The sequence below is a fragment of the Chelmon rostratus genome, chromosome 5 (assembly GCF_017976325.1).
Source record: "Chelmon rostratus isolate fCheRos1 chromosome 5, fCheRos1.pri, whole genome shotgun sequence".
In the NCBI taxonomy this organism is placed as follows: domain Eukaryota; kingdom Metazoa; phylum Chordata; class Actinopteri; order Chaetodontiformes; family Chaetodontidae; genus Chelmon; species Chelmon rostratus.
The window spans coordinates 9,790,154-9,811,579 of NC_055662.1; the positions used below are offsets into that span (position 1 = coordinate 9,790,154).

The 21,426-nt window shown below is 41.1% G+C and overlaps 1 protein-coding gene across 3 annotated transcripts in view; it reads left to right on the forward strand.

The window, feature by feature from the left end:
- Positions 1–19,855, forward strand: part of LOC121606156 (spermatid perinuclear RNA-binding protein-like) — a 78,558-nt gene extending 58,703 nt beyond the window's left edge. For all 3 annotated transcript variants that reach the window (XM_041936344.1, XM_041936343.1, XM_041936345.1), the window contains 10 exons: positions 750–847; positions 2,972–3,065; positions 3,341–3,409; positions 11,776–11,984; positions 12,863–13,012; positions 14,217–14,351; positions 16,247–16,387; positions 16,505–16,628; positions 18,454–18,504; positions 18,610–19,855. In XM_041936344.1, coding sequence (XP_041792278.1) covers positions 750–847; positions 2,972–3,065; positions 3,341–3,409; positions 11,776–11,984; positions 12,863–13,012; positions 14,217–14,351; positions 16,247–16,387; positions 16,505–16,628; positions 18,454–18,504; positions 18,610–18,695 — 1,157 coding nt within the window. In that variant the 3' untranslated portion in view covers positions 18,696–19,855. The remainder of the gene's footprint in view (positions 1–749; positions 848–2,971; positions 3,066–3,340; positions 3,410–11,775; positions 11,985–12,862; positions 13,013–14,216; positions 14,352–16,246; positions 16,388–16,504; positions 16,629–18,453; positions 18,505–18,609) is intronic.
- Positions 19,856–21,426: the final 1,571 nt, after the last annotated feature.

Below are 21,426 nucleotides of genomic sequence, written 5' to 3' on the forward strand. Positions count from 1 at the left end.
TAGAAGCCAACATGCACAGAGACAGCGTTTCTATTTTCCAGAGAAACATTTAGAAAAATCTTTAATGAATGTGTTTTAGGATAACCTCAGTGTTTGGCTGCAACCTCGTCACACACAGGGTGTCCTACAGATTCTTGGACTGTGGAGTGTCAACAATGATACAGTGTAGTATCACCTGCACCTGTCTCATCGTACTCTACAATGAATTAATCGTTTCCAAATTGCAGATTCCCTCAGGGCTCCTTGAGAGAATCTCAACATGAATGATTGTTTAACTTTTACTTGTATTTTGTTCAGTAAAAGTTTTTGTTGGAGCATATCCTCTGAGATTTCCTTTTTTTTTTCTCGAGCAGTCCGTGTGAAAAATGTTTCCTATCCAGCTTTAATTAATAGAAAGGTTTATTTTTTTCCACCACCATCTCTCTTGTTCTAATCCTTTATCTGGGAAACCTTCAGTTCCCATGTTTGATCAGTGCAGAGCAGCGAGCATGTCTTTGTGATAATGTGATTGGATTTTTGAAATGTGGTGCAGGGTTTCCCTCAGCATTGAAATGGCATGTTATGGCCTAAATGCGGCTGAATCAATGGCGAGTTACTGTTGCAATCATCAGTAGGAGTCAGTCAATTATTTCCATGTGTTTTCTTGTCTTGTGAAATTAAGCTTAGTTGAAAGTATGTTGCTGTTTAGAGGGCTCGCCTGTCTGAGTCAAGACCCGGTTTGGAAACACTGACGTGGTTTCTCCTTACAGGAGGTCCAGGAGTTCATGACCCCTGCGAGAGGGAACCCACGGATGTCCTGTCTGACCTCAGCGCACAGCAGGCTGACTCCATCACAGACAGCGCTCAGGTCAGCTCACTCTACCTACCAGCCCTTTCCACTGCTGTCAGTGTCGTCTTCCTCTGCAGTGGTGAAAGAAAATCTGAAGCCACAAACAGAATCAGCATTTCTTGATTCTATAAGCGTTCACATCACCAGTGTTTCTGCCGTTGCACAATGTTTCTAAAGTTTCTAATCATTTGAAAGTGCAAATGCAAAGATTAGACTTAAAACAGGAGTAATTTATAAAACTGAGGTTAACTCAGATAAACAGTTTGGTGTGCAGAGAAAGTTTATTATATTTGCTAGAAACATGGGCTTGACCTTCAGTAAGCCTCCCTGATGAAGACTCAGTGAGGTTGAAACTAGTTGGCATTCTAACAAATACACTGTTAAGGCTGTTCATGTAACGTAATGTAACGTTCTCTCTTTGGCCTGCTTAAGAGTTCCTGAAGAAAAATGTCCAAAAAAAAAAAAAAAAAAAAATAGAGAGAAGAATATACTCTGGTCCCCAGCTACTGGTTTGCCTGTTTCTGAGCTTTAGATATAGATAAGTGTAGCCCCAGGCTTGATTTAGCAAGAACAACTGAGAGATTTGAGGTGAAGCCTCCTCTTGGTGATTAGTAGAAGGAATTCAAACTGCCAGTAATATTTTTGTTTTATTTTCACCTGTTTCAGAGAGATGGGAGGCTCTTGTTGTTTGATGAGATACTTTTGTTTTTAATTTAGCGGTCTCCAGCTGGAGCAGTTAAAGGTTTAATGCCTTGCTCAAGGACACTTTGACAGTAGCTTTTAAGGAAGATTGGAGCTTTTCCCATCAACATTATCCCATCTGCTCCAGGAGCATACACATTAAAAGCTTCCATTAACAGGCCCTTGTCTCTCACCTCTGGGCTGCAGCCGCCCAGCATTTAACTGGTCCCAAAGGTCATATAATTTCCTTAAATTTCATCAAGTCTGGGTTGAAAAAAACATTTCAACTGCTGCAAGAAGAGCAGCTCAATCTTTAATAAACAACAGAGAGACTTGTGAAACACAAATTCACTCTGTGTGGAAAATCATTAAAGAGAGTTCTTGTGTGATTTGAAATTTAAAGCCAAGTTGGGGATTTTTAAGTATTTTCAGGGATCATTATAGTCCAAACATTGACTTGTAGTTTAGAAGCCAAGTTTCTTCCTGGGGGTGAATTGATGCTGTAAAACCTTGTATGTGTTCTGATTTTAGACATATTTTTTACTTAACTTACATGATAGTAAATCTTTCATTTTAGCTGCTGCTTTATTGATGTTGTCTTAGCATCTCACCCTTTCTAAAAATTCCCTTCCTGTTTTCCTGCTATAGAACCAGCAGCAGACACTTACTTAACTGAGTGTAATCTTTAGCTGCACTGAGAAAGAAAAACTCAGCTCAGCCTCAACCGTGCCACTCGTGAGACCATGAAACATCTCACCAGGGTGTACTTCCACACCACCCACTGCACCAAAGTCAGCATTTCTTCCAGGAAATCGGACGAGCAGCGCTCCCCCCTGTGTTACACTGATTGAAGAAGGGTTATTTAAAGCGGGTCCCACTCCGGTGAAGCCCTAAGCTCACGTCAGCACTATAAATAGCTGAGTGGCCGCAGAAGTCCGGACTCTGACCTCAGATAAGCTGCCCCTCTGTGCTGCGGAGGCTTCACGAACTTGCAGCCTAATTAGCCACCTAATGAGCGTGGGAACACTCTTTCCCGTGTACACCCACACCGACACTACTACTACCACTGCTGCCGCTAACTCTGCCACTGCTGCCACTGCTACAGCACAGCACACAGAACAACAAAGTGTGCCCCCGAGCGGAAAATGTGGGCTCAGCACTGAGAAATATGAAGACATCCTCAAATTCATCTTTTCCTCGCTCTGTCTCTCTGTTTCTGCCTCCCTGCCAGTCTGGCAGTCCCCCCCCCCCATAATGCATGAAGTTTCTCCCAACAGATTTAGTTAGTTTACACAAATGTCGGACAGCTCACATAAGTTTCCAGGAAATTAAACCGCATTGATTGGAGAATAAATGGTAGCACTGCTGCCTGTTCTCTGACTGCAGAGTTCTGTTGCTTTACTGATACAGAGATGTGCCCTTATTCTGTCTGGTGTGTGTGTGTTTGTGTGTGTTTTTCAGCATGCGTTACGCCTCCTAGCCTTTGGACAGCTTTACAAGGTCTTGAATATGGATCCTCTCCCTGCCAGCAAGCCCTCACCAAGGCTGTTAGAAGGTGTGTGTTCAGTTGTGTGTGAGTGTGCATAATTTTGGCTTTCATCTGTGTGTATCCTTGTGTGTCTGTATTTGGTTTCCTATTTTTATCTCCCCCCTATATTCTACTTTTCTTCTTCCTTTGCCCCCCTGTAAAGCAGCTTGTATTACTCCTCTGTTTTGATACATTCTGAATATAGATAATGACAATCATGATATGTTTAGATGAGCCGTGCATCCTCTCTCTCGGTCTGTGTGATGTTTCAGGTGATCACTCTGTTTGTTTCTGCTCTGCAGGAGGCTGTCAGAAGAGGCTTCGGGAGGACGTCGGGTCAGATGATAGAGACTTCATCAAAAGGATGAAAGGTGACTTTGTCCATCGACTCGCTTGTTTAAAAGAATCACAGGTTGCTCAGATGATTGAAATCCTCTTCCTCTCACCTCTGAAACACTACAGTGGACTTGTGTGTTAGAATACAAATAACTAAAGGGAGACTGTTATATGTGGCCAACAGTGGCTTTATATTAAATGCTGTGTTCAGGCTGTAGGATCTGAGGGCAGACACAGCAGAATCAGCCCTAATTAAGTTATGTTAAATAATGATGTCATTTGTGTCAGTACAGTGTTCTTGTTTGTTTGTTCTGGTAAAGTTAATGGTTTTGTTTTCCAAGTTGAGTTCTCCAAGCTGCAAACTCAAATGCACAGAGAAGAAATTGTGATACTGTACGATGCCCGTTGTGTAATCCATTGTCGGTTAGCAGTCGGGCTGCGAGGTGTTCCATGATTAAATACTGTACCATCCAGGCAGTGCAGGTTGAGTAACATGACAATCGATATACTGTTGCAATACTATGAAACAGGATTTAAAACTCTGGACAGTTATTATGTCAGAAGTTATTTAATCCTTCTTTTGATTATGGTGAAGAACAGCAGAATGACCTCATTCACATTAAAAAGTCTTCCAGGAATGTGCACTTGCATATATTTGATTTGCAAATGCAAGGTGTTGGTGAATGATGTTATGCTGCAGCAAAATGTTTGGGTTTTTTTTTTTCAACTTTTTTTCCCAACAATATTGCATTTTATTTCCAGAGTGCTGACACAGTGAAATAAATGAGGGGGCTGATGTTTTTAGACACAGTGCTGAAGTCGGCCTGCAGGCCGGGGACTGGCCATCGGGAGCACGGGGCGAATCTGTATGTGTGAGGCCGCTGTCAACAATGCGAAATGAAATGTGTAAATCAAAGCAAAAACAACACGGCGCAACTACAGTTGTGACAGATATGCTCATGTGCGGGAGATGTAGTTAATGTGTAAAAAAGAAAAACAGTAGCAGAGCTGCCCTCGCATGTCATCAATATCACAACCCCTTCCTGAGTTGATTCTCTTTTTAAAGATACTTCTAAATGGCACCAACACTTGATGAGTCTGCATGGAAAATAATGCAGAAAATCAAGAGCTGTAGACTCTTTTCTGTGGTGGAAGGAGCTCCAGTTGTATATATATATATATATATATATATATATATATATATACACATATATGAATGTGAATGTATATGTGTATATGTATATATATTTATATATTTTTTTCCTTTTGCCTTAACTCTTGAAATGAAGGCACTTGGCTGTTTTTTTCAGTATTTTGCATGTTGTCATAAAACTAATTGTTACTAATGTTACAGGCATAGACAAAGCGGTTTCAGTGTGCACGGTCTGTTGTGAGTGGGTGGATATTGGCCTGGGCCAAAGGTAGATTGTCACAGTCCTGCCCTGTGACTGTGAACAATGGCCAGGGCTCTTGATGCTTTGTAGGATGCCTCTCCACCACAATAAGACTGAAAACCGGAAATTGTGTGAATTTTTAGAAGAAAAATGGCAAAACATTCCATGTAAGCACAAAATATTGGGTGTCGGGCTGATATTAGAAACCTAATCGGTCAATCCCACATCACAGAGGCTGACTCCCCAGGAGAAGACTTTGTCTCTGAAGAGCAGACAAGTGGATATTGATTCAGGACTTTGTCGCTCAGATGTAATGACAAAGACAAAACGCTCTAGTGTTGTTCACCATGTGTGTCTGCTGGATAGCTGTAAACTACAGTTGACTGTCAACAAGGTGCCCTCTGTCAGACTCTGTGTAAAAGGTGGAAAAGTGAGTCAGTGGAGCTGAAAGAAGTGAGCAGTGAGGCTGAGCTTTTCTTAGAAATCAGGATGCTCTGTTTGAGGAGGATCAAACAGCCTGTCAGGTTAAAAAATGACATCCTGCTGTCAGACAGTATTCACTTCAATCTCTGTATCAAAGTAGAAAAAGTACCCTGACCCTGCCTGAATGTGATCGATTATAGGCCAGCGTTTGAAATCCTGCAGTCATGTCTGATATTTTCACAAGATCATAATAGGAATCCAGTTTAGTGCACTGAATTGTCACCCGCTCAACCTGTATCACTGTATCTCAAAGTGGCTATATTCACCGTATCACACTGCTGCATGAAACAGGTTTAAAAAAAAGTTAAAATTCTTCAAGGAGCTGTTGCGGCAGTGGCTTTTAAGTGAAACATTTCCTCGAAGCAGAAAAATGTGTCAACTTATCAGATTTCCAAATAGCTGCGAGTGAGAGAAAGAAGGAGGCAAGGAAGTTGCTGGAGCTGAAAGAAGCATTCAGTGTGCTTATCAGGAATTAATCTGCCCCTGTGTTGAGGTGAGAAAGGGTCTGAGTCTTAATGTCAGTAAGATTGAAGTTCAGAACAGTGTTTCTCAACCATCCAGGCCTTCATTGGGGCATAAGAGAGGCTATTCAGCTCAGTGTGTTGTCAGGTGAAATTGCCATTCTTGTCAGTGTCAAAGTTATATATTAGAGCAGTAAGTAAGTAGTATATTACTTGTATATATGATAGAAATGGAAGTGAATACTGTGATATATCTTAATACTATAAAAACAATGCATTAGCAATAAAGTATCATTATATTTAATACAATGTAAAGTGAAGCGGTGTTAGATATGTTACTACTTCTTATACTACTACTACAATCAGGAATATGATGCAGGTGTGTTGTAGTGAGGAAAAAAGCGTTGAAGGTTAACACTTGCTGCACTCTGTTTCAGAGATAAGGATTGCTTCAGCAGCATTGTATTCTATTTGCCAGGTCCTGCTACATGCTGAAGTGTCGTCACTGATGTTGAAACATTGATGGTCCATCACTTAGATGCCAAGAGAACTTGAAATTTTACTTAAGTCCTGGAAACGTCTGCATCTTCTTCCCCACGAATCAGCAAAACTGCCTCACTGAGTGCCCTGAAAGTTTAGTCTCAGTCTGTCTTCAGCTCATTATGAACGAAATGTTGGAGGTTGCTGCACTACAGAGATACCTGCATGTCACTTGCCAGTTGCAGCTCTATAGTTCAGACCCAGTCAACCAACCTCACATTAAAGTTTCATTTTATCTGTAACGTGGACACTCTCTATGTTTATGTGGCACTTTTATAGCCCTGCATGTTGGCTGGCAGTCGAACTAGAGAAAATGGAGAGAAAACATAAGAATGAGAAATGTTGGAGAAACACCTGACATGCCTCTGTGCTGGACAGAGGAATCAGAGGAATATTTTGACAAGACGTAACTTCTCTTATTTGATGCCAGAAATCAGCTGCTCTGGCGGAGGCTTTGCTGTCACTGCGGTCGTCACGATGAGTGTTAGTTTAATGCATACCTGCTGAAAGTTGGGGAGCAGCACCCCCGCCATCAGGAAGCCGAGGGAGGCAATGGTTTTATTGTTCCAGTTTTATTTTAACACTTCACTTGTACCAAGCCCCAGAAGGATACAGTGGGAATTTGTTTTCTGAACTAGTTTTTTATTTTGAATCACCTAGTAATATGTTTTGCATTGCCTTTCATCAATAGAGGAAGGCTTAGCTGTATTATGACATAGTATTATGTACTGTGTAGTAGACCCAGCCGCTGAGCCTTAATGATGCTTTCTTGGCTAGTGTTAATAGGAGCAGGCAAGAGTACTTACAGTACAGCCACTGTAGCCAAATCTATAGCATCATAGATGTAACTGCAAATGCAGCAGTAGTCGGAGCACTAACCATCTCCACAGCCACAGCTTTACCCAGCAGTCCAGACAGAGCAGCTGCAGCCATGCTCACAGCCAGTGGCTGTATACTGTCAGCCTCCCGAAAGGAGGAATAAGCAGCAAACGCATCATGTAAGTGTCACATCATCTCTTCTTTTTGTAGTATCTGTACAGTGTTTCCCTGTTATGACCCTGTGGTTCATATTTTTAGTTTTGTCTGTTTGTTTGAGTTTTCCCCTCTCTTCTAGGTGTGTGTGTGTGTCAATGATGTGTGAACGAGGAGCGGGTGTGTCCATTGGGTGATGTGATTGCCTCGCCTGATTGGTCAAGGGGCGGATCCCCCGCACTATTTGAACAGCCAGCGGACTGCGCGCCCCCTCCTCTCCAGCCTTTCCACCACCAGGAAATGCCAGGTCATCATTGTGAACGGCAGCATCTTACGATCCGTTTGTAGCGTGTGTAGTGTGAATCATGGTGATTGTCAAACTCTATTAAATTCCTTTAAGTAGAAAGTGAGCAGTAGTAGGAGGGAGAAGCCTTTGATTTAATCCAGTTTTCTCCTGTTTCCTCATTTATAGGAGGTAGGCTTATCAGTTGTCATTTATTTCCCTTTTCTTTTGGTTAGGTAAGTCAGGGCTATCTAGAGTGTTTTTGTTTGTTATTTCTCCCTCTGAAGCCAATAAAACTGCTCTTATTATTTGAACTTGCCTTGTGGTTGCTGGCTTTCTTGGAGTGGGAAGACTGGGGGAGCACCTCATCATGTTTTGTCAAAGGTTCCCCTAGACCGGGGCATAACATTCCCTAAACTAGGTTATAACTGGACTGAACCAACACACTAACTGTTCTCATGGATCAGAGTGAACTCAAGAGTTGATGCGAGGGAACAAAGAAGTAGTTCAGAAAAGAAATTCCCACCATGACCTTCAGCGGGTCCGTACACCTCTCTTTAATACAAATGTAGTTTTCAATCAGCGGCAGCTCTCTGTGAAGTGTGCCGCTGTCATTACTGCCGACAGATTTTTTCACTCTTCATATTGTCATATTTCTTGGCTGACACAACATCATGTGGTGCTGTCAAGATGTGATTTACAGTGTTGTGTATGGACCCCCGTCTGCTCTGTTCGGCTGATATATGTTGCTAGTATTGTAGACACGGTTTTTGTGCAGACTTTCAAACTTTCACTTTTTTTCACTTTTTCATTTTTACTAAACATCCGAATTACTTTAAGAGTGTTTCTATCTGCTCAGCAGTAAAATGAAGGTGTTTATCAAACGCTGTTGTTGGTTAGTTCTGGTCTGAATCAGATGAGTCTGTGAACTTGTTTGGTTCGCTTTCTTTTCACACAGACAAAAATGAATGCAAACCAAAATGCACCCACTCCTGGGTTAGATCTGTCTGAGTAAACACACTGAGAAGGCCCAGATCTCAAGAACTGAATGCACAGATTTTCTAGTCCAGGTGAGACCTCATTGCCTGGCTAGCTGCTAGCGACACCGATTTCAAGCACACCTGGCTTAAGGGAGCCGTTCAGATCAAACTTGTAGAGTACACCTCTGAGCTGGGTCAGGCCGAGGTCATCTCACGGTTCCACCGCAGACAAACTGCTCCAGTATTCGCACTTCCTCTAAAGGGATTGTTTTGCTGCACACCTGAGTGCGAATGAGTGTTCAGATCTTCCCAAACAAATCGTACCAAAGGGGAAAACAAACAGTTGAACAGTGAACTGGACTGAATAATAATTCCCTAAAAGACAACTAAGCAGTCCTCACTAACAGCTACAACCTCCACCCTCCTTCCTCTCTCTCTCTCTGTCTCTGTCTCTCTCCACCCTGTCTGTTGGCGTCACAGTAATTAAATGGGCCCTCACTGGGACGATCGTCCCCGGCAACTCTCATCTGCTTCCATTTCAAAGGAGGTGATGGGAGGCAGAGATAGAGAGGGATTAATACTACAGGCTGCTGCCACGCAATTATCTTGCTACCTCCCACCACGCACACGCACACACACATTGATGTATGGGCATACACACACACCACACACACAGTGCATTAACACCTCCCCCTCTCTTCCTCCCAGCACCTGTCCATCAGCACCTTCACATTCATCTTCTTACACAGCGTCTCCATCCATATTCATGTTGAACCACCCTTCAGTCTTAAGTGCCTGTCAGAGGCTCACAGTCATTACACACAGTGACTGCAGGACAAAAGACAAGTGTAGACGCTGCTGTATGCTTCACTACATGAAATATTCTCTGAGTGGCAGCTCAAAACAAAAATACGGTGTAGCATTAGTTGGATGCCTGTTGGCCTTCTTTCTGACTTCACAACCTTGCAGAAATTTCTAATATTATCAAGTTTGAAAGCCCCAAAAACATAATTTTTAAAAAGCCATAAGATCTCCCAGACAGCTACAATTATCTTCTGAATGATCATGTGGTGGTTAGTCACTATTTAAAGCTTTATAAGTCTTTCTAAGTTTCAGAAGCTGCTTCGTTTTTGAAGATGTAAAACAATGGCGGCTTTCAGTTTGAGCAACATTTTCTGAAATGAGACAATTCTTCTGCTGTGAATTTAGTGACATTCATTTGTAATTAGTTATTGTACAAGTTACATGATGTCATTTGCCAGATAGGTGTACATTGTTTCTTTTGGTGCGGTGTCCAGTTTACTAACATTATTCCAGGATTTTGCAACAGTAAAGGAAGTCAAATCTAAAAATAAGTTATCTTAAAACCACAGTAAGGATCCACAGTAAAGTCTGATGCCCATAACCTTCAAACCTCACAGCAGCAGAAGCCTTATGGAACATCAGAGCCTTCTGGTTGAAAGAGACTCTTTCAAAATGCTTCTCTCAAAGCAGAAATCAAGTTTATCAAGTGCAGTATATTAGTAGTTTTTCTGTATAATCCAGTAATACTGAAGTTTCCTTCTCCCTTCAGGTCTCATTTTCATTTGCTTTGTCTTGTTGTTCCAAAGTGTTTACAGACTGAACAAAGTAAAGCAAATATTTTGTATATAGAAAGCACAATTGACAAAATTGGACTGAAAGCAGGAAGAAAAAAAAGCATTTATTATGGAGACGGTCTGCAGTTTTGTTATAATAGATGTCACCAAGTGTCACGGTTTCATTTTCAATTCATCTGTGAGATATTACTGCTCAGGAGCTCTGGGGAAGCAGGGGGCTCTCCTCATCTCTTGGCATTGTGGAAGTATGAAGTGCTCTGACTCGGGAGAGTGTCATCAGTGTAACGCCAGGGGCAGTGTCAGTCGTCTCAGTCTCATCAGTTGGTTATTAATAGTGAAGGGACTTCCTGGTTCTGTATTCATGAGGGACGTGAGCACTCTGGCTTCTTACTTATTTCTCTTATGTTATTGATGGAAATTGACTTTTGATGCAGTCCATGCACAAGAGCTCAGCATCCATTTTTAGGTGTTATTTGTTGACGTTTTCTTTGTCAACACGTACTTTTATATGCTCAGAAAAATGTGCAACATTAAAACCTGTGTGTTTGTCATAATGAAATGTATAGGACAGAACCATACACAGTTAGGGTTAGCCAGTTGTTAATTTTATTCCTCACTTGTAATAGAGATGTAGTGTGTGTGGGATCATGGAAGAGTCTTTGTGTGTATATTCTTGTTGTTTGTGCCATGATATTAACTGTTGGTAGGAATCATTTATCATGTAGTTTGTCTCCTTAATGTGAAAATCTATGAGCAGATTCTTGAAACTCACAGTGAACATCAAGTCAGCATTCATTTGAGTCATTGTTTCAGTTATTTGATCGATATAAAGAAACACTGTCTCTCAATATCGAAATGGGTCAATCTGCATATTGAATACTTTTACCTTCGGTACTTTACGTGTATTTTGATAATAATCCTTTGTACTCTTAAACATGCTTGAATATAGAAGTTTTACTTGTATTTTTACACTGTGGTATTGTTACTTTTACTTAAACATAAAAGATCTGAGTGCTTCTACCACCGCTGGCCGCACCACCACTCGAGCGCAAACAGTGGTTCTCAAACCTTTTTTTTTCCCTGTCAAAACCAAAAAAACCTTCAATGAACTAATTTCACTTTGATTGATAAGGAAATTAGTAACAAAACACGTCAAGTTGAACATTATTTTAATGAAATAACATTATCAAGAACATGAACTGCATGTTTCCGCTCACTTTAACATGTGTTCCTGTTGTGCTAATGTCAAATATTAAACTAGTCACAAACAGGCTCTCCTGCTACACTGACAGTGATACTGAGACAGGTTTCATTATACGTTCCTGTCTGTTTGCTTTATAAGCATTACCTGTCAGAAATCTTTATTTAGAAAAGCCTTATTGTTGAGATGTTTTTCCATATAAATGCATTCTATAAGCTGACTTTTGATCGCCTCATTATTCTAGAAGCACTGATATTTATTGTTCCCACATTGATCAGATTTAACTCAAGAACATTTCAAGAGTGTGCTAGTTAATTTTCATATCATACAGACATTAATTGAAATCAAGGGCTAAGATTGCGTCTTTATTGTGTTATTAAGGATAGGTTTAACTGCCTTGTGACAGTGGACCTGTTCTTCCATGTAACTGATAAACAGAGAGGACAATAAATGTTGCTGCAGCTAACATATAGACCTCTCTTCCTTTAGTCCTGGACTGGAGGATGATGGATCCAAACCACCCCATGAACGCTCTGATGCGTCTGAATCAAATCCACCCGGGCCTCCAGTACCGCCTGCTGTCCCAGTCCGGCCCGGTGCATGCTCCGGTCTTCACCATGTCTGTAGACATCCAGGGAACCACGTACCAGGCCACCGGGAACTCTAAGAGAACTGCCAAGCTCCAAGTAGCCCTCAAGGTATTCAACTCAATTCAGACTGCTACATTATAAATACTGTGATCTGATTGGACTAAACTCCCTGCAAGCTTGTCTGAGCTGGAAATACGTTTGACTGTGGTTATAATGCGACTGCTTTCTCTTCTCTAAACAACTTAAATTCTGTTTATTTACTGCATAACATAGACAATGATTGTTCAAACCAATCTGTGCTTGTACTGCTAAGTTTTTCCACACAGTTGATTGTAGTTGAGCATTAAGAATTACATCCATGTTTCTTTCTGCCTCTTGCTTTTTCTAGACTAAGGGCTTTAGCAGTCATTCCTCTCGCTGCCTTTCACTGACGTTTGTCTCTCATTCTGCACTTGAAGGTGTCGATGAAAACTTGAACATTAACTTAGACAAAAGAACAGTTGCACTGAAAGGAGAGAATGTTCTTTTTCTGAACAAGCTTTCATTGAACTTGTTAAGTTTGACTGCTTTCTCTTTGTCACACAAATTTATTCACTGAGTTACACATTGACACGTCAGAGCTGTCCAGTACAACCAGCCTTTGTGTTGTTGTTGTTGTTGCTGATGGCCACTTTGCCGCCTCACTGGCTCACTGCAGCAGCTGTTAGGTGGTTGAGTGCCTTGCTCAGGGACAGCTCAGTCACAGATGATGGAAGTGTGATCCATTTCCCGTCTGTGGTGTGTTCAGGGACTGTCATTGCATTAAAGGAAGTTTACCAGTTACATTTCTAGTTATATGTTGGCCATGAAGGCCTGTATGCAGTAGAGACTTGCATGTTAAAATGTTTGGGAAAGGTAAATAAATGTGTGTGTGTGTGTGTGTGTGTGTGTGTGTGTGTGTGTGTGTGTTTTGTCATCTTGTGTTGGACATGTTGTTCCCTCCTCAGGCGTTGCAGGCTCTGGGGTTCGTGGTCGGTGGCGATGGAGATGTGGACTCGCTGAGCGCCGACGAGAAGTCAGATGGCGAAGGCAAGAATGACAGGATGTCCACCAGCTCCAGCTCCACCTCCATCACCTCCTCCACAGACACACAGGAGGTGGGGAGTGCACACACACACACACACACACACACAGAAACACTGGGATTATTAACACGTACACATGAGGGTTAGACTGGTGCACAGACGGACAGTGTTCTTTTGTGAAATATCAGTGTCACCAACCTGTGATGTGATAGAGATTCCTCACATATCACAAGAACACTTCAGTGACGTTCAATTAAAAGTCAATATGATTCAAATTTCTTTAGTTAATTTGCCAACCTGCCAAAGAAACAAGCTGTAAACCCTCAGCTAAAGTCCTCCCCAAAAACATGTGCATGACATCGAGCTCTTGCTCCGCCAGAGGTTGACTGCACTTTGAACAAAAGGATTTACTGAATACTCAAAGCTTTGGCAGTAAAATGAAAGTTTCCAACTTTCAGAGACAAATAGTCCTAATAATCCATACTTTTAGAGCACTTTTCAAAAACAGAATCATGAAGTGATTAAGGGTCAACAGAATGCTGATGCGCACAATAAAGATGAAAAAAACTAATCATGCAGCAACAAAACACATCAATAAAATGAAATACAGCAATTATAGTTTTGTAACAAGTCATACCAAACCATTCAACATAAAATAATAAAACAGAGGAGCTTCTGAATGGATGAACACTGATGGTAAAGCTTTAATGATTTCATTTGTTTGCATCATTGTTGAAGGAGAGTAGTTATATTAGATCAGACTTTATTGATCTGACAATGGAGAAATTCACTATGAATAATCTAATAATATCAATGAAAAAAGGCAACGCCTGCACACTAACTCCTTCCTCAGGTCAAAATGTGTCAACATTGTGGCCTTTTTCACTACATTATAGACCAGCATTATGAATTAGCCTGACTGTCTGATCAGCATTGTCGATGTTATTATCTTATCTGAATCAGAATCAGGTTTATTAGTAGGTTTTCAACATACAGAGAATTTGCTTTTGTAATTTTGTGCATAACGGAAACAATAAACAAAAATTGTTAAAAAATGTGCAAAAAATGTAGTGTCAGTAGGTCTAATACAATAGAAAAACATCTTTAAAAGAATAATGATACATTTGTTTTTCTCTTCAACATGTAGAAGGGATACATGACATGAGCGGGCTGATGGGAAATCTTGTCTCACTGTGGGGAATCATGAGCACTTTTGTTTAGGAATTTATAACAAATGTAAGAGTTGTGTCACACACTATCTCTTCTGTCTCTGTAGTCCAGAGCTCCAGGTCCGATCCTGACAGCGGGAGGTAAGAACCCAGTGATGGAGCTGAATGAGAAACGCCGTGGCCTCAAATATGAGCTGATATCAGAGAGCGGCAGCAGCTATGACAAACGCTTCATCATAGAGGTACGAAAACACACACACACACTCCATTTCACAGATTTCCTGCCTTGCTTTCAGAGGGTCTGATTAGGAATTGATGAGAGAGGGAACGTGTTTGATGTGCGGCTCCTCTGTGCTTCCTGCATATCAAAATGTCTTCACACATCTCAAAAATGCCAGCTGAACTTGAAACCAATTTTATCCTGTGGAATCACTCTCACCCCTTTACACCATGCATTGAAATGCATTTTTGGTGATCGAATTGCAGTCTGATAGTGCTTGACCACATGAAAGTCCAGGTGTAAATGCACCCACAATGCACTGAGAACGGTTTGTGATCTGATCAACCGAACCACCTCCAGAGGTGGTCAGACACGCATTGTGACCTCATTGAACACAAGTGTAAATGCAATTCCAAATGCAGTTGCGTGGGAATGAAACCTGTTGCTAGGTACCAGATGGTCACCGTGAACCTCTTCTCCAACTGCATGACAGAGTGAAAGTGCATGTCTCCTCTGGATAACACCGGTCGCAGTCTTCTGCAAATAAAATCAAATGTTTAATGGCGCATACATCAGTTTGACACCCAATCTTCATCCATGATGGTCCCTATCACTTTCCTCTCCCACCAGTCTCGACTGTGTTCCTACATCCAGCTTCGTACTCTGCTGTCGCCTTCATTATTCCTGTTGTTGAAAACGGCTTCTTCCCCTGCTTTGAAAAGCAATCAGTCCACACAGTAGCGCAGTTTCACACATGGCTGTGTGTGTGTGTGTGTGTGTGTGTGTGTGTGTGTGTGTGTGTGTGTGTGTGTGTGTGTGTGTGGATCCACACAAACGAGAGGAGGGTGTAAGAAGGAAAAACAAGAAGCAGAAGCTGGACAGAGAGAGCAGATCTCAATGTGGAGACATATATTAATACCCGATTTAAGCAGGTTAAATCATATCTAGATATAATTTGGATGTGAGACACATTTAAACACAAGTTGTGAAAGGGGTGTCTGAATCTCATCTTTTACGTGTAGTTTGGGTCCAGATATTATGTTTTTGGTATTTCGAGACGTTGTTAGCCACCAAAATCTTGTGTCATTTAGGGATTATTTCTCTATGACAGTCATGATAAATCTGTATGCACACACTTTGGCAAATAGAAACAATGTGTTTCCAGTTTGTTTAGGATAAACAAAACAAGTAGTGTAGTTTACATGAGCAGTGATACCCACAGTGATTGAACAGATAAAGAAAAAGAGCCAAACTTTACAAACAAAGAATCAAATGAAGACCTGAACATTTGCATATTCTTTCATCCTAAAAGTTGTACTTTTCTCTGTAAGTGTCTGTAGTCAGATTCACTTGACTTCTCTTTGTTGTAAATGTCTCACTTCAACTTGATGAATATGAGGAGGTGAATGTTCATGAGCTCTCATTATTGGCATAATCGATTCCCCTAAAGTTACCATTTAAGGACTTCTGCTCTGCTCTGATTGTGAGCAAATTTGAAGTAAAAATAAGAATTTCACACTGCAGAGCTTCAGGTCTGTCTCTCAGAAATCAGCAATATTTAGCAGAATCAGTAATGATATTAGAGGACCCAACCGTGGTTCATCGGAGCAGAGCTGTACTGTGAAAGGGTCCAACATGAAGTTAGGTGCCAAAAAACATCTTTCTCAAGCAAAGTGGTCCAGAACTAATATGAGAGACCTGCAGAAACAGAGAATGTTTGGCATTTGTCCTCAGAGTTAACTGACTATCAAAACAGCTACTTTCATTGCATAACATTTTTTTGTCAATCCATCCACATCCATCAATCAATTAATCTTTTCAGTCCTTCTACCACCATCAAGAGAAAAAAGGAGCATCATGTTTCATACAAATTCATCAGAAGACATCCTCCTCTCTATGCGGTGTGCGTTGTGACAGGTGGAGGTGGATAAGCAGGTTTTTCGAGGGATGGGGCCCAATAAGAAAGTAGCCAAAGCCAGCGCAGCACTCGCAGCCCTGAACAGCCTGTTCTCTGGCTCCAAAACCACGACCAACAAGAAGAAACGGCCCAACCCTCCTGTGAGTAAATGAAGTGCTGCTACAGTCAGCCAGAAATGACACAGCGTCATGTTACAGTGCTGATGTGTACTGTGTGTGTGTGTGTGTGTGCACGTGTGCGCGTGTGTGTTTGTGTAGCCAAAGCGACCCATAGCCTCAGTGCTGACCCTCCCGGCCCTCGCCGCCAGACCTCCACGAGTCCCCGTCATCCCCAGAGCTCCGTACATCAGCACCCCGCCCACACATGGGTACATCCCCCCAGGTGAGTCCAGCTGCATTACAAATTACCTGACCACATCTCACACAGCAGAGTACAAGCCTTGTTTGCATGATTTATAGAAAAAAACACTGAGGAAAGAGAAGCAGTTATATTTCAGAATAAACATGTTGAAGCTCATTCCATAAAAGTTTAATGTTTTTCTGTTTTTTTCTTTTAAACCCAGCTGTGGTAAAAATGTGTTGATTCGCTGGTAACATGCCACTTTAGGTTTATGTACAGTTTTACTTACGATGTCAGTGATCCAAAACGTGCTTGACTTATCAATCTGAAGGCTCTGCTTAAGCAATCTAAAGGTTTTACTTTGACAAAAGAAATGAAGGGTTATTGGTTACGATTTGGTTGAGTTACAGTCTAATGGTGAGGCAATTAAGTCTTTGAAGGAATACTAACTGACATTTTCAGAAATCCACAAATTCACTGAGAGGATTGACACTGCTTTCATGTCTGTAGAATAAATACTAAGTCTGGCAGTCTGTTAGCTTAGCACAAAGACTAGTAGCAGGGGAAAAAGCTAATAAAATTCCCCTACCAGCTCACTCTCACTTATTAACACATTATATCTCATTTGCTTTTTGAATGGGGTTGTATGAGGTACTTACCAATAGTCAGTGTATTACAGTTAGACATTAGAGAGCACAGAAGCCCAGATTCAGTGCTACATACCTTCCCCTCTCTCTCTCGCTGCAGAAGCCACCCAAAAAATCTTTTTAAAAGAAAAAGTTAGTAATAGCAGTTAGGAATATGTGCATTACTACAGTGGGAGGCAGTCAGCACAGGTGAGAACATGTAGAGCCAAAGGGAAGGGCTGTCTGACAGCGGGGTAAAACGCTGTTCATATTGTAAACACAGTATACAGATTTTGCTGCTGACCCCACTGCTACTCTCTGCTTCTCCAAACTGGGGGCGCACCGACCACCATCTGCTGTGGGAAATACACAGACCATTGATTAGTACCTCATATAACCCCACCTCAAAAATCCTGAAGTATCCCTTTAATCTGTACAAAAACAGAAAAATGACATCTCGCCATTTTTCCAGGGAGGTTTTGAGCCGGATTATTTCTTAAGTGAGCTTTAGAGGTGCTGGTAGATGGATTTTGTTGTTGGACAGAGACAGGCCGTTCATCTCTCCCTGTTTTCAGTCTTTATCCTGAGCTAACGGCTGCTGACAGTAGCTCCATACAGATGTGCGTGTGGTACCATCTTCTTCCTGTAACTCTCTGCCAGAAAGCGAAAATGTGTATTTTCCCAAAATGTTGAACTATTTCTTCAGAGAAGAGGTATATGTTTTCTCCTGGTACTGCACCGGGAGACTGCCAGCATTATCTGAATCTGATGCAGCACGTTCCAAACAAGTCAGGAGCAACTAAAGACTGGGAAAGTTATGGAATGCTCCAAAAACACCTGTTTGGATCATTCCACAGGTAAACAGGTTGATTGGTAACAGGTCATAGTGTCATGATTGGGTATGAAAGGCTCAGTCGTTCACAAGCGAGGTTCACCACTGCATTCTGTTCTTATTTGCATCTTACACAGCTTTGAATCTGTCTTACAAACAGGGTTGTTTTCAGAAATCTTTCATGTCCATCTGGATCTGCATCAAAAATCCACAGTGATAGACAGTTTAAGTTGAAGTTGAAGGAAAATTGTTCAATTTGCAGAAAAGAATCACTTGTTTTTGGCTTCTGTAAGAAACAAACAGGACTAAGGAGGCTGAGGAATCATCTGTTTCAACTGGATGCATTAATGTAGCTGACTGTGTAGTGATTATACTATGTTTGTTATCCTTTCTGTCTTTTTCCTGGCAGGCTTTGGTGCTCCTTATGGTTACAGCCCTGCAGGCGCCCTCCCACCCTACGGTAAACTCACACTCATTCTATCTGATCAATAATCCATCCATTTGATTTGTTCATCACTACATCACAACATTTAAGTTCTTTCTCTTTTTTTTTGCTCTTCTTCAGGTTTTCCCTCCAGAATGCCCTCAGTAGTTGTCCCAGTCATCAGGGTCCCCACAACATACCCCATCACCCACCTCTACCCCTATTAGGACCCTCCCTCACCTCATCTCACTCACTTCAGAGGAAATCACTTGTTAGTTATATCCTGACGTTTTACTGTCTGTCCATGACACACGCTTCAAAAACCAACTCTGGATATCCACAAATATTTGACCAGTATCCCCAGTCAGCTTCAAATCAGGCAGTACCAGCACGTTCCCGCTGTGCTACAATCCAGCTAGATTAAATTGGCCATTGGAAATTTGTGTGGCAGTTGAAATACTAAGTGTGTAAACACAGAGTTTGACAAATAAGCTCTTTGATCATCAAACCATTATGCAATGAAAATCTGAGCTCAGCATTTATTGTGCTGCAGTGTGTGTAAGTACAACACAGTAGGGAGCTAAACAAATTAGTCACCCACCATAGGAAACCCAACCATTAACCAAAGACAGTGAACTAAATAAACACAGCATGTCGTCGCACCGACCTAAAAAAAATAGTAGCTACTCAAAGGAACTGAAAACTCAGACTAGTAAATCCTCCATAGAGGAACTAACCCCACATCAACCAGAGCAAAGCAAACTAAACATACAGTTGCTGTTGGGAGCTTAAAAAGGCGTCTTAAGTACAGCAACTATATGTAGGAACCAAAACTAGTAACCAAAGAAAGGAAAAAAAACATTCTCTGCTAGGAACTAAAGAAACAGCTCTCTGACTGTTTAAATATTCTCTGTGAAGAACTAAATCACCAGTCACCAAACAAACCAACTGGTCACCTACTGCTAGATATTCAATGTCAGAAACTAAGTTAATATCCACTGTAAGGAACCAAACATCCCCTGTTGGAATTGGATGTTTAGTTTCTTACAGTGGATATTTACTTAGTTTCTTACAATGGATACTTATCACTGGGGCTAAAACAACAAATAAAATCCTAAATGTGAATGAAGTGATTCCTCCGATTGAATGAATTTTTTATTATGTCAACTTTCTTTAATGAATACAACTCATCAGTTTCGTCAACATATAGATACACATACATGTATGTATTTAGAGCTCTGATACAGCCGCCTCTGTCTGTAGTCACTCAATGTCTGATCTGATTGGCTGCACGTCACCAGTAATAGCCCAAACAATGCAGGCAACCAAACATCGTCTGTGTGGGAACTGAATAAATGAACCTTGTAGCTTTTAACTCAACATCCACCATATCAAACTAAAACCAGCCACTGTCGCAAAGTAAAGAAATACTTTGTCAGTACAGGGAACTTAAGAAAACATGCACTGAATATTAAATATCCAGAACAGGGAGCTTAATAAATCAACTGTAACTGCAGCTGTAAGGAAGTAAAGAACAACAGTGTAATACTAAAAGCAAATACACAGATAGAAAAGTGACAACATGATGACAAAATGCAACTGATGGATGGATGCAAACACTGTTTTGTGTTTTACTTTCTCTCTGTTTTCTATTGATGTTTTAAGTTTCTGTGGAGAGGAGAAAACAGGTTTGCATTAATCGGTTGCACTGAGGAACCTTTTTTCCTTTAGTCTGGATATTAAGTGTCCAAGTTTACAGCTACGCGTTGAGTATTTCAGCTGTTGAGCCTTTTTGTGTTGAGTTAAAATACTTTCTTTTTAGAGAGAGATTTTATTTTGACCTGTTTGTAGGTTATACTCTGTTTAAATAAATGAATATTTCGTCAACAGCTGACTAACTTGTGGTTCATAAAAGTTTTATCATGGTTCACGGTTTACCCACACACCCAGGTAAGATGCTATATGTATATGTACTATCTTCATATGATTGTGTTTTACATTATTAGACCATCTAATTACTTTTAGATAATAGATAGGTTGCCTTCTAAAAGTCTTTGGAGTGTAAAGTTATTTATGTACAGACAACAGGTGATAGTATCATGATTGGGGCTCAGGAAGTAGAGCGGACGTCCACCTATGAGAAGGTCGGTGGTTCGATCCCTACAACTACATGTTGAAGTATACTTCGGGCAATACACAGGTTGTAGTATATACAGCAGGTGGTCTAGCTGCCATTGTGTGATTGGGTGAATGAAGGCTTGTGTTGTAAAAGCTTTGAGTGGTCATCAGACTAGAAAAGAAAGTGCTATATAAACACAGTCCATTCAGAATTTACCACTGGCTATGAAAGAGCCTATGAAAGGCTCAGTCTGGGTCCCAGAGGATGGAGCGAGGTTCACCATTTTGTGAACACATGATTGTATAAAGGATGTTAATACATGGGCTCAGGAACTCTTTGTAAAACTGCTGTCAGTAAACGCAGCGTCTTTGCAAATGATTGCTTTCTGTTTTCATAAGTTTTACACAGCATCCTTAGTGTTATACTCAACCTTTTTCCTCATGTGTCCAGTGATAAGCTGTTTAGGGATAAAAGCTTTTGCCATTATTTCTATCAAACATAATAATGACATTATACTCACCACATTGATTGCTGACATCACTAAAAAGTTGAGAAACACAAAGAAAAGAGGTTAGCCAAGTGCATTTGACACAATCTTTTCAGACGCACAATGACCTCCACTCTGACTGTAACTAATGTAATGTAACTGTGCGCACACAGTTTTCCTGCACACCGAGGGATTGTTAAAGATATTTCAGGTGCTGTCACTTTCAGAATGTGATTGCCTGACTTTTCAGCTATGTTGCCATGCACCCAGCGATTATTTTGAGTACAACATTATAGTAATTTCCCAAGCACTGATTGTCCAATTATTCTTAAGCAACAGTATCTTGGCACAG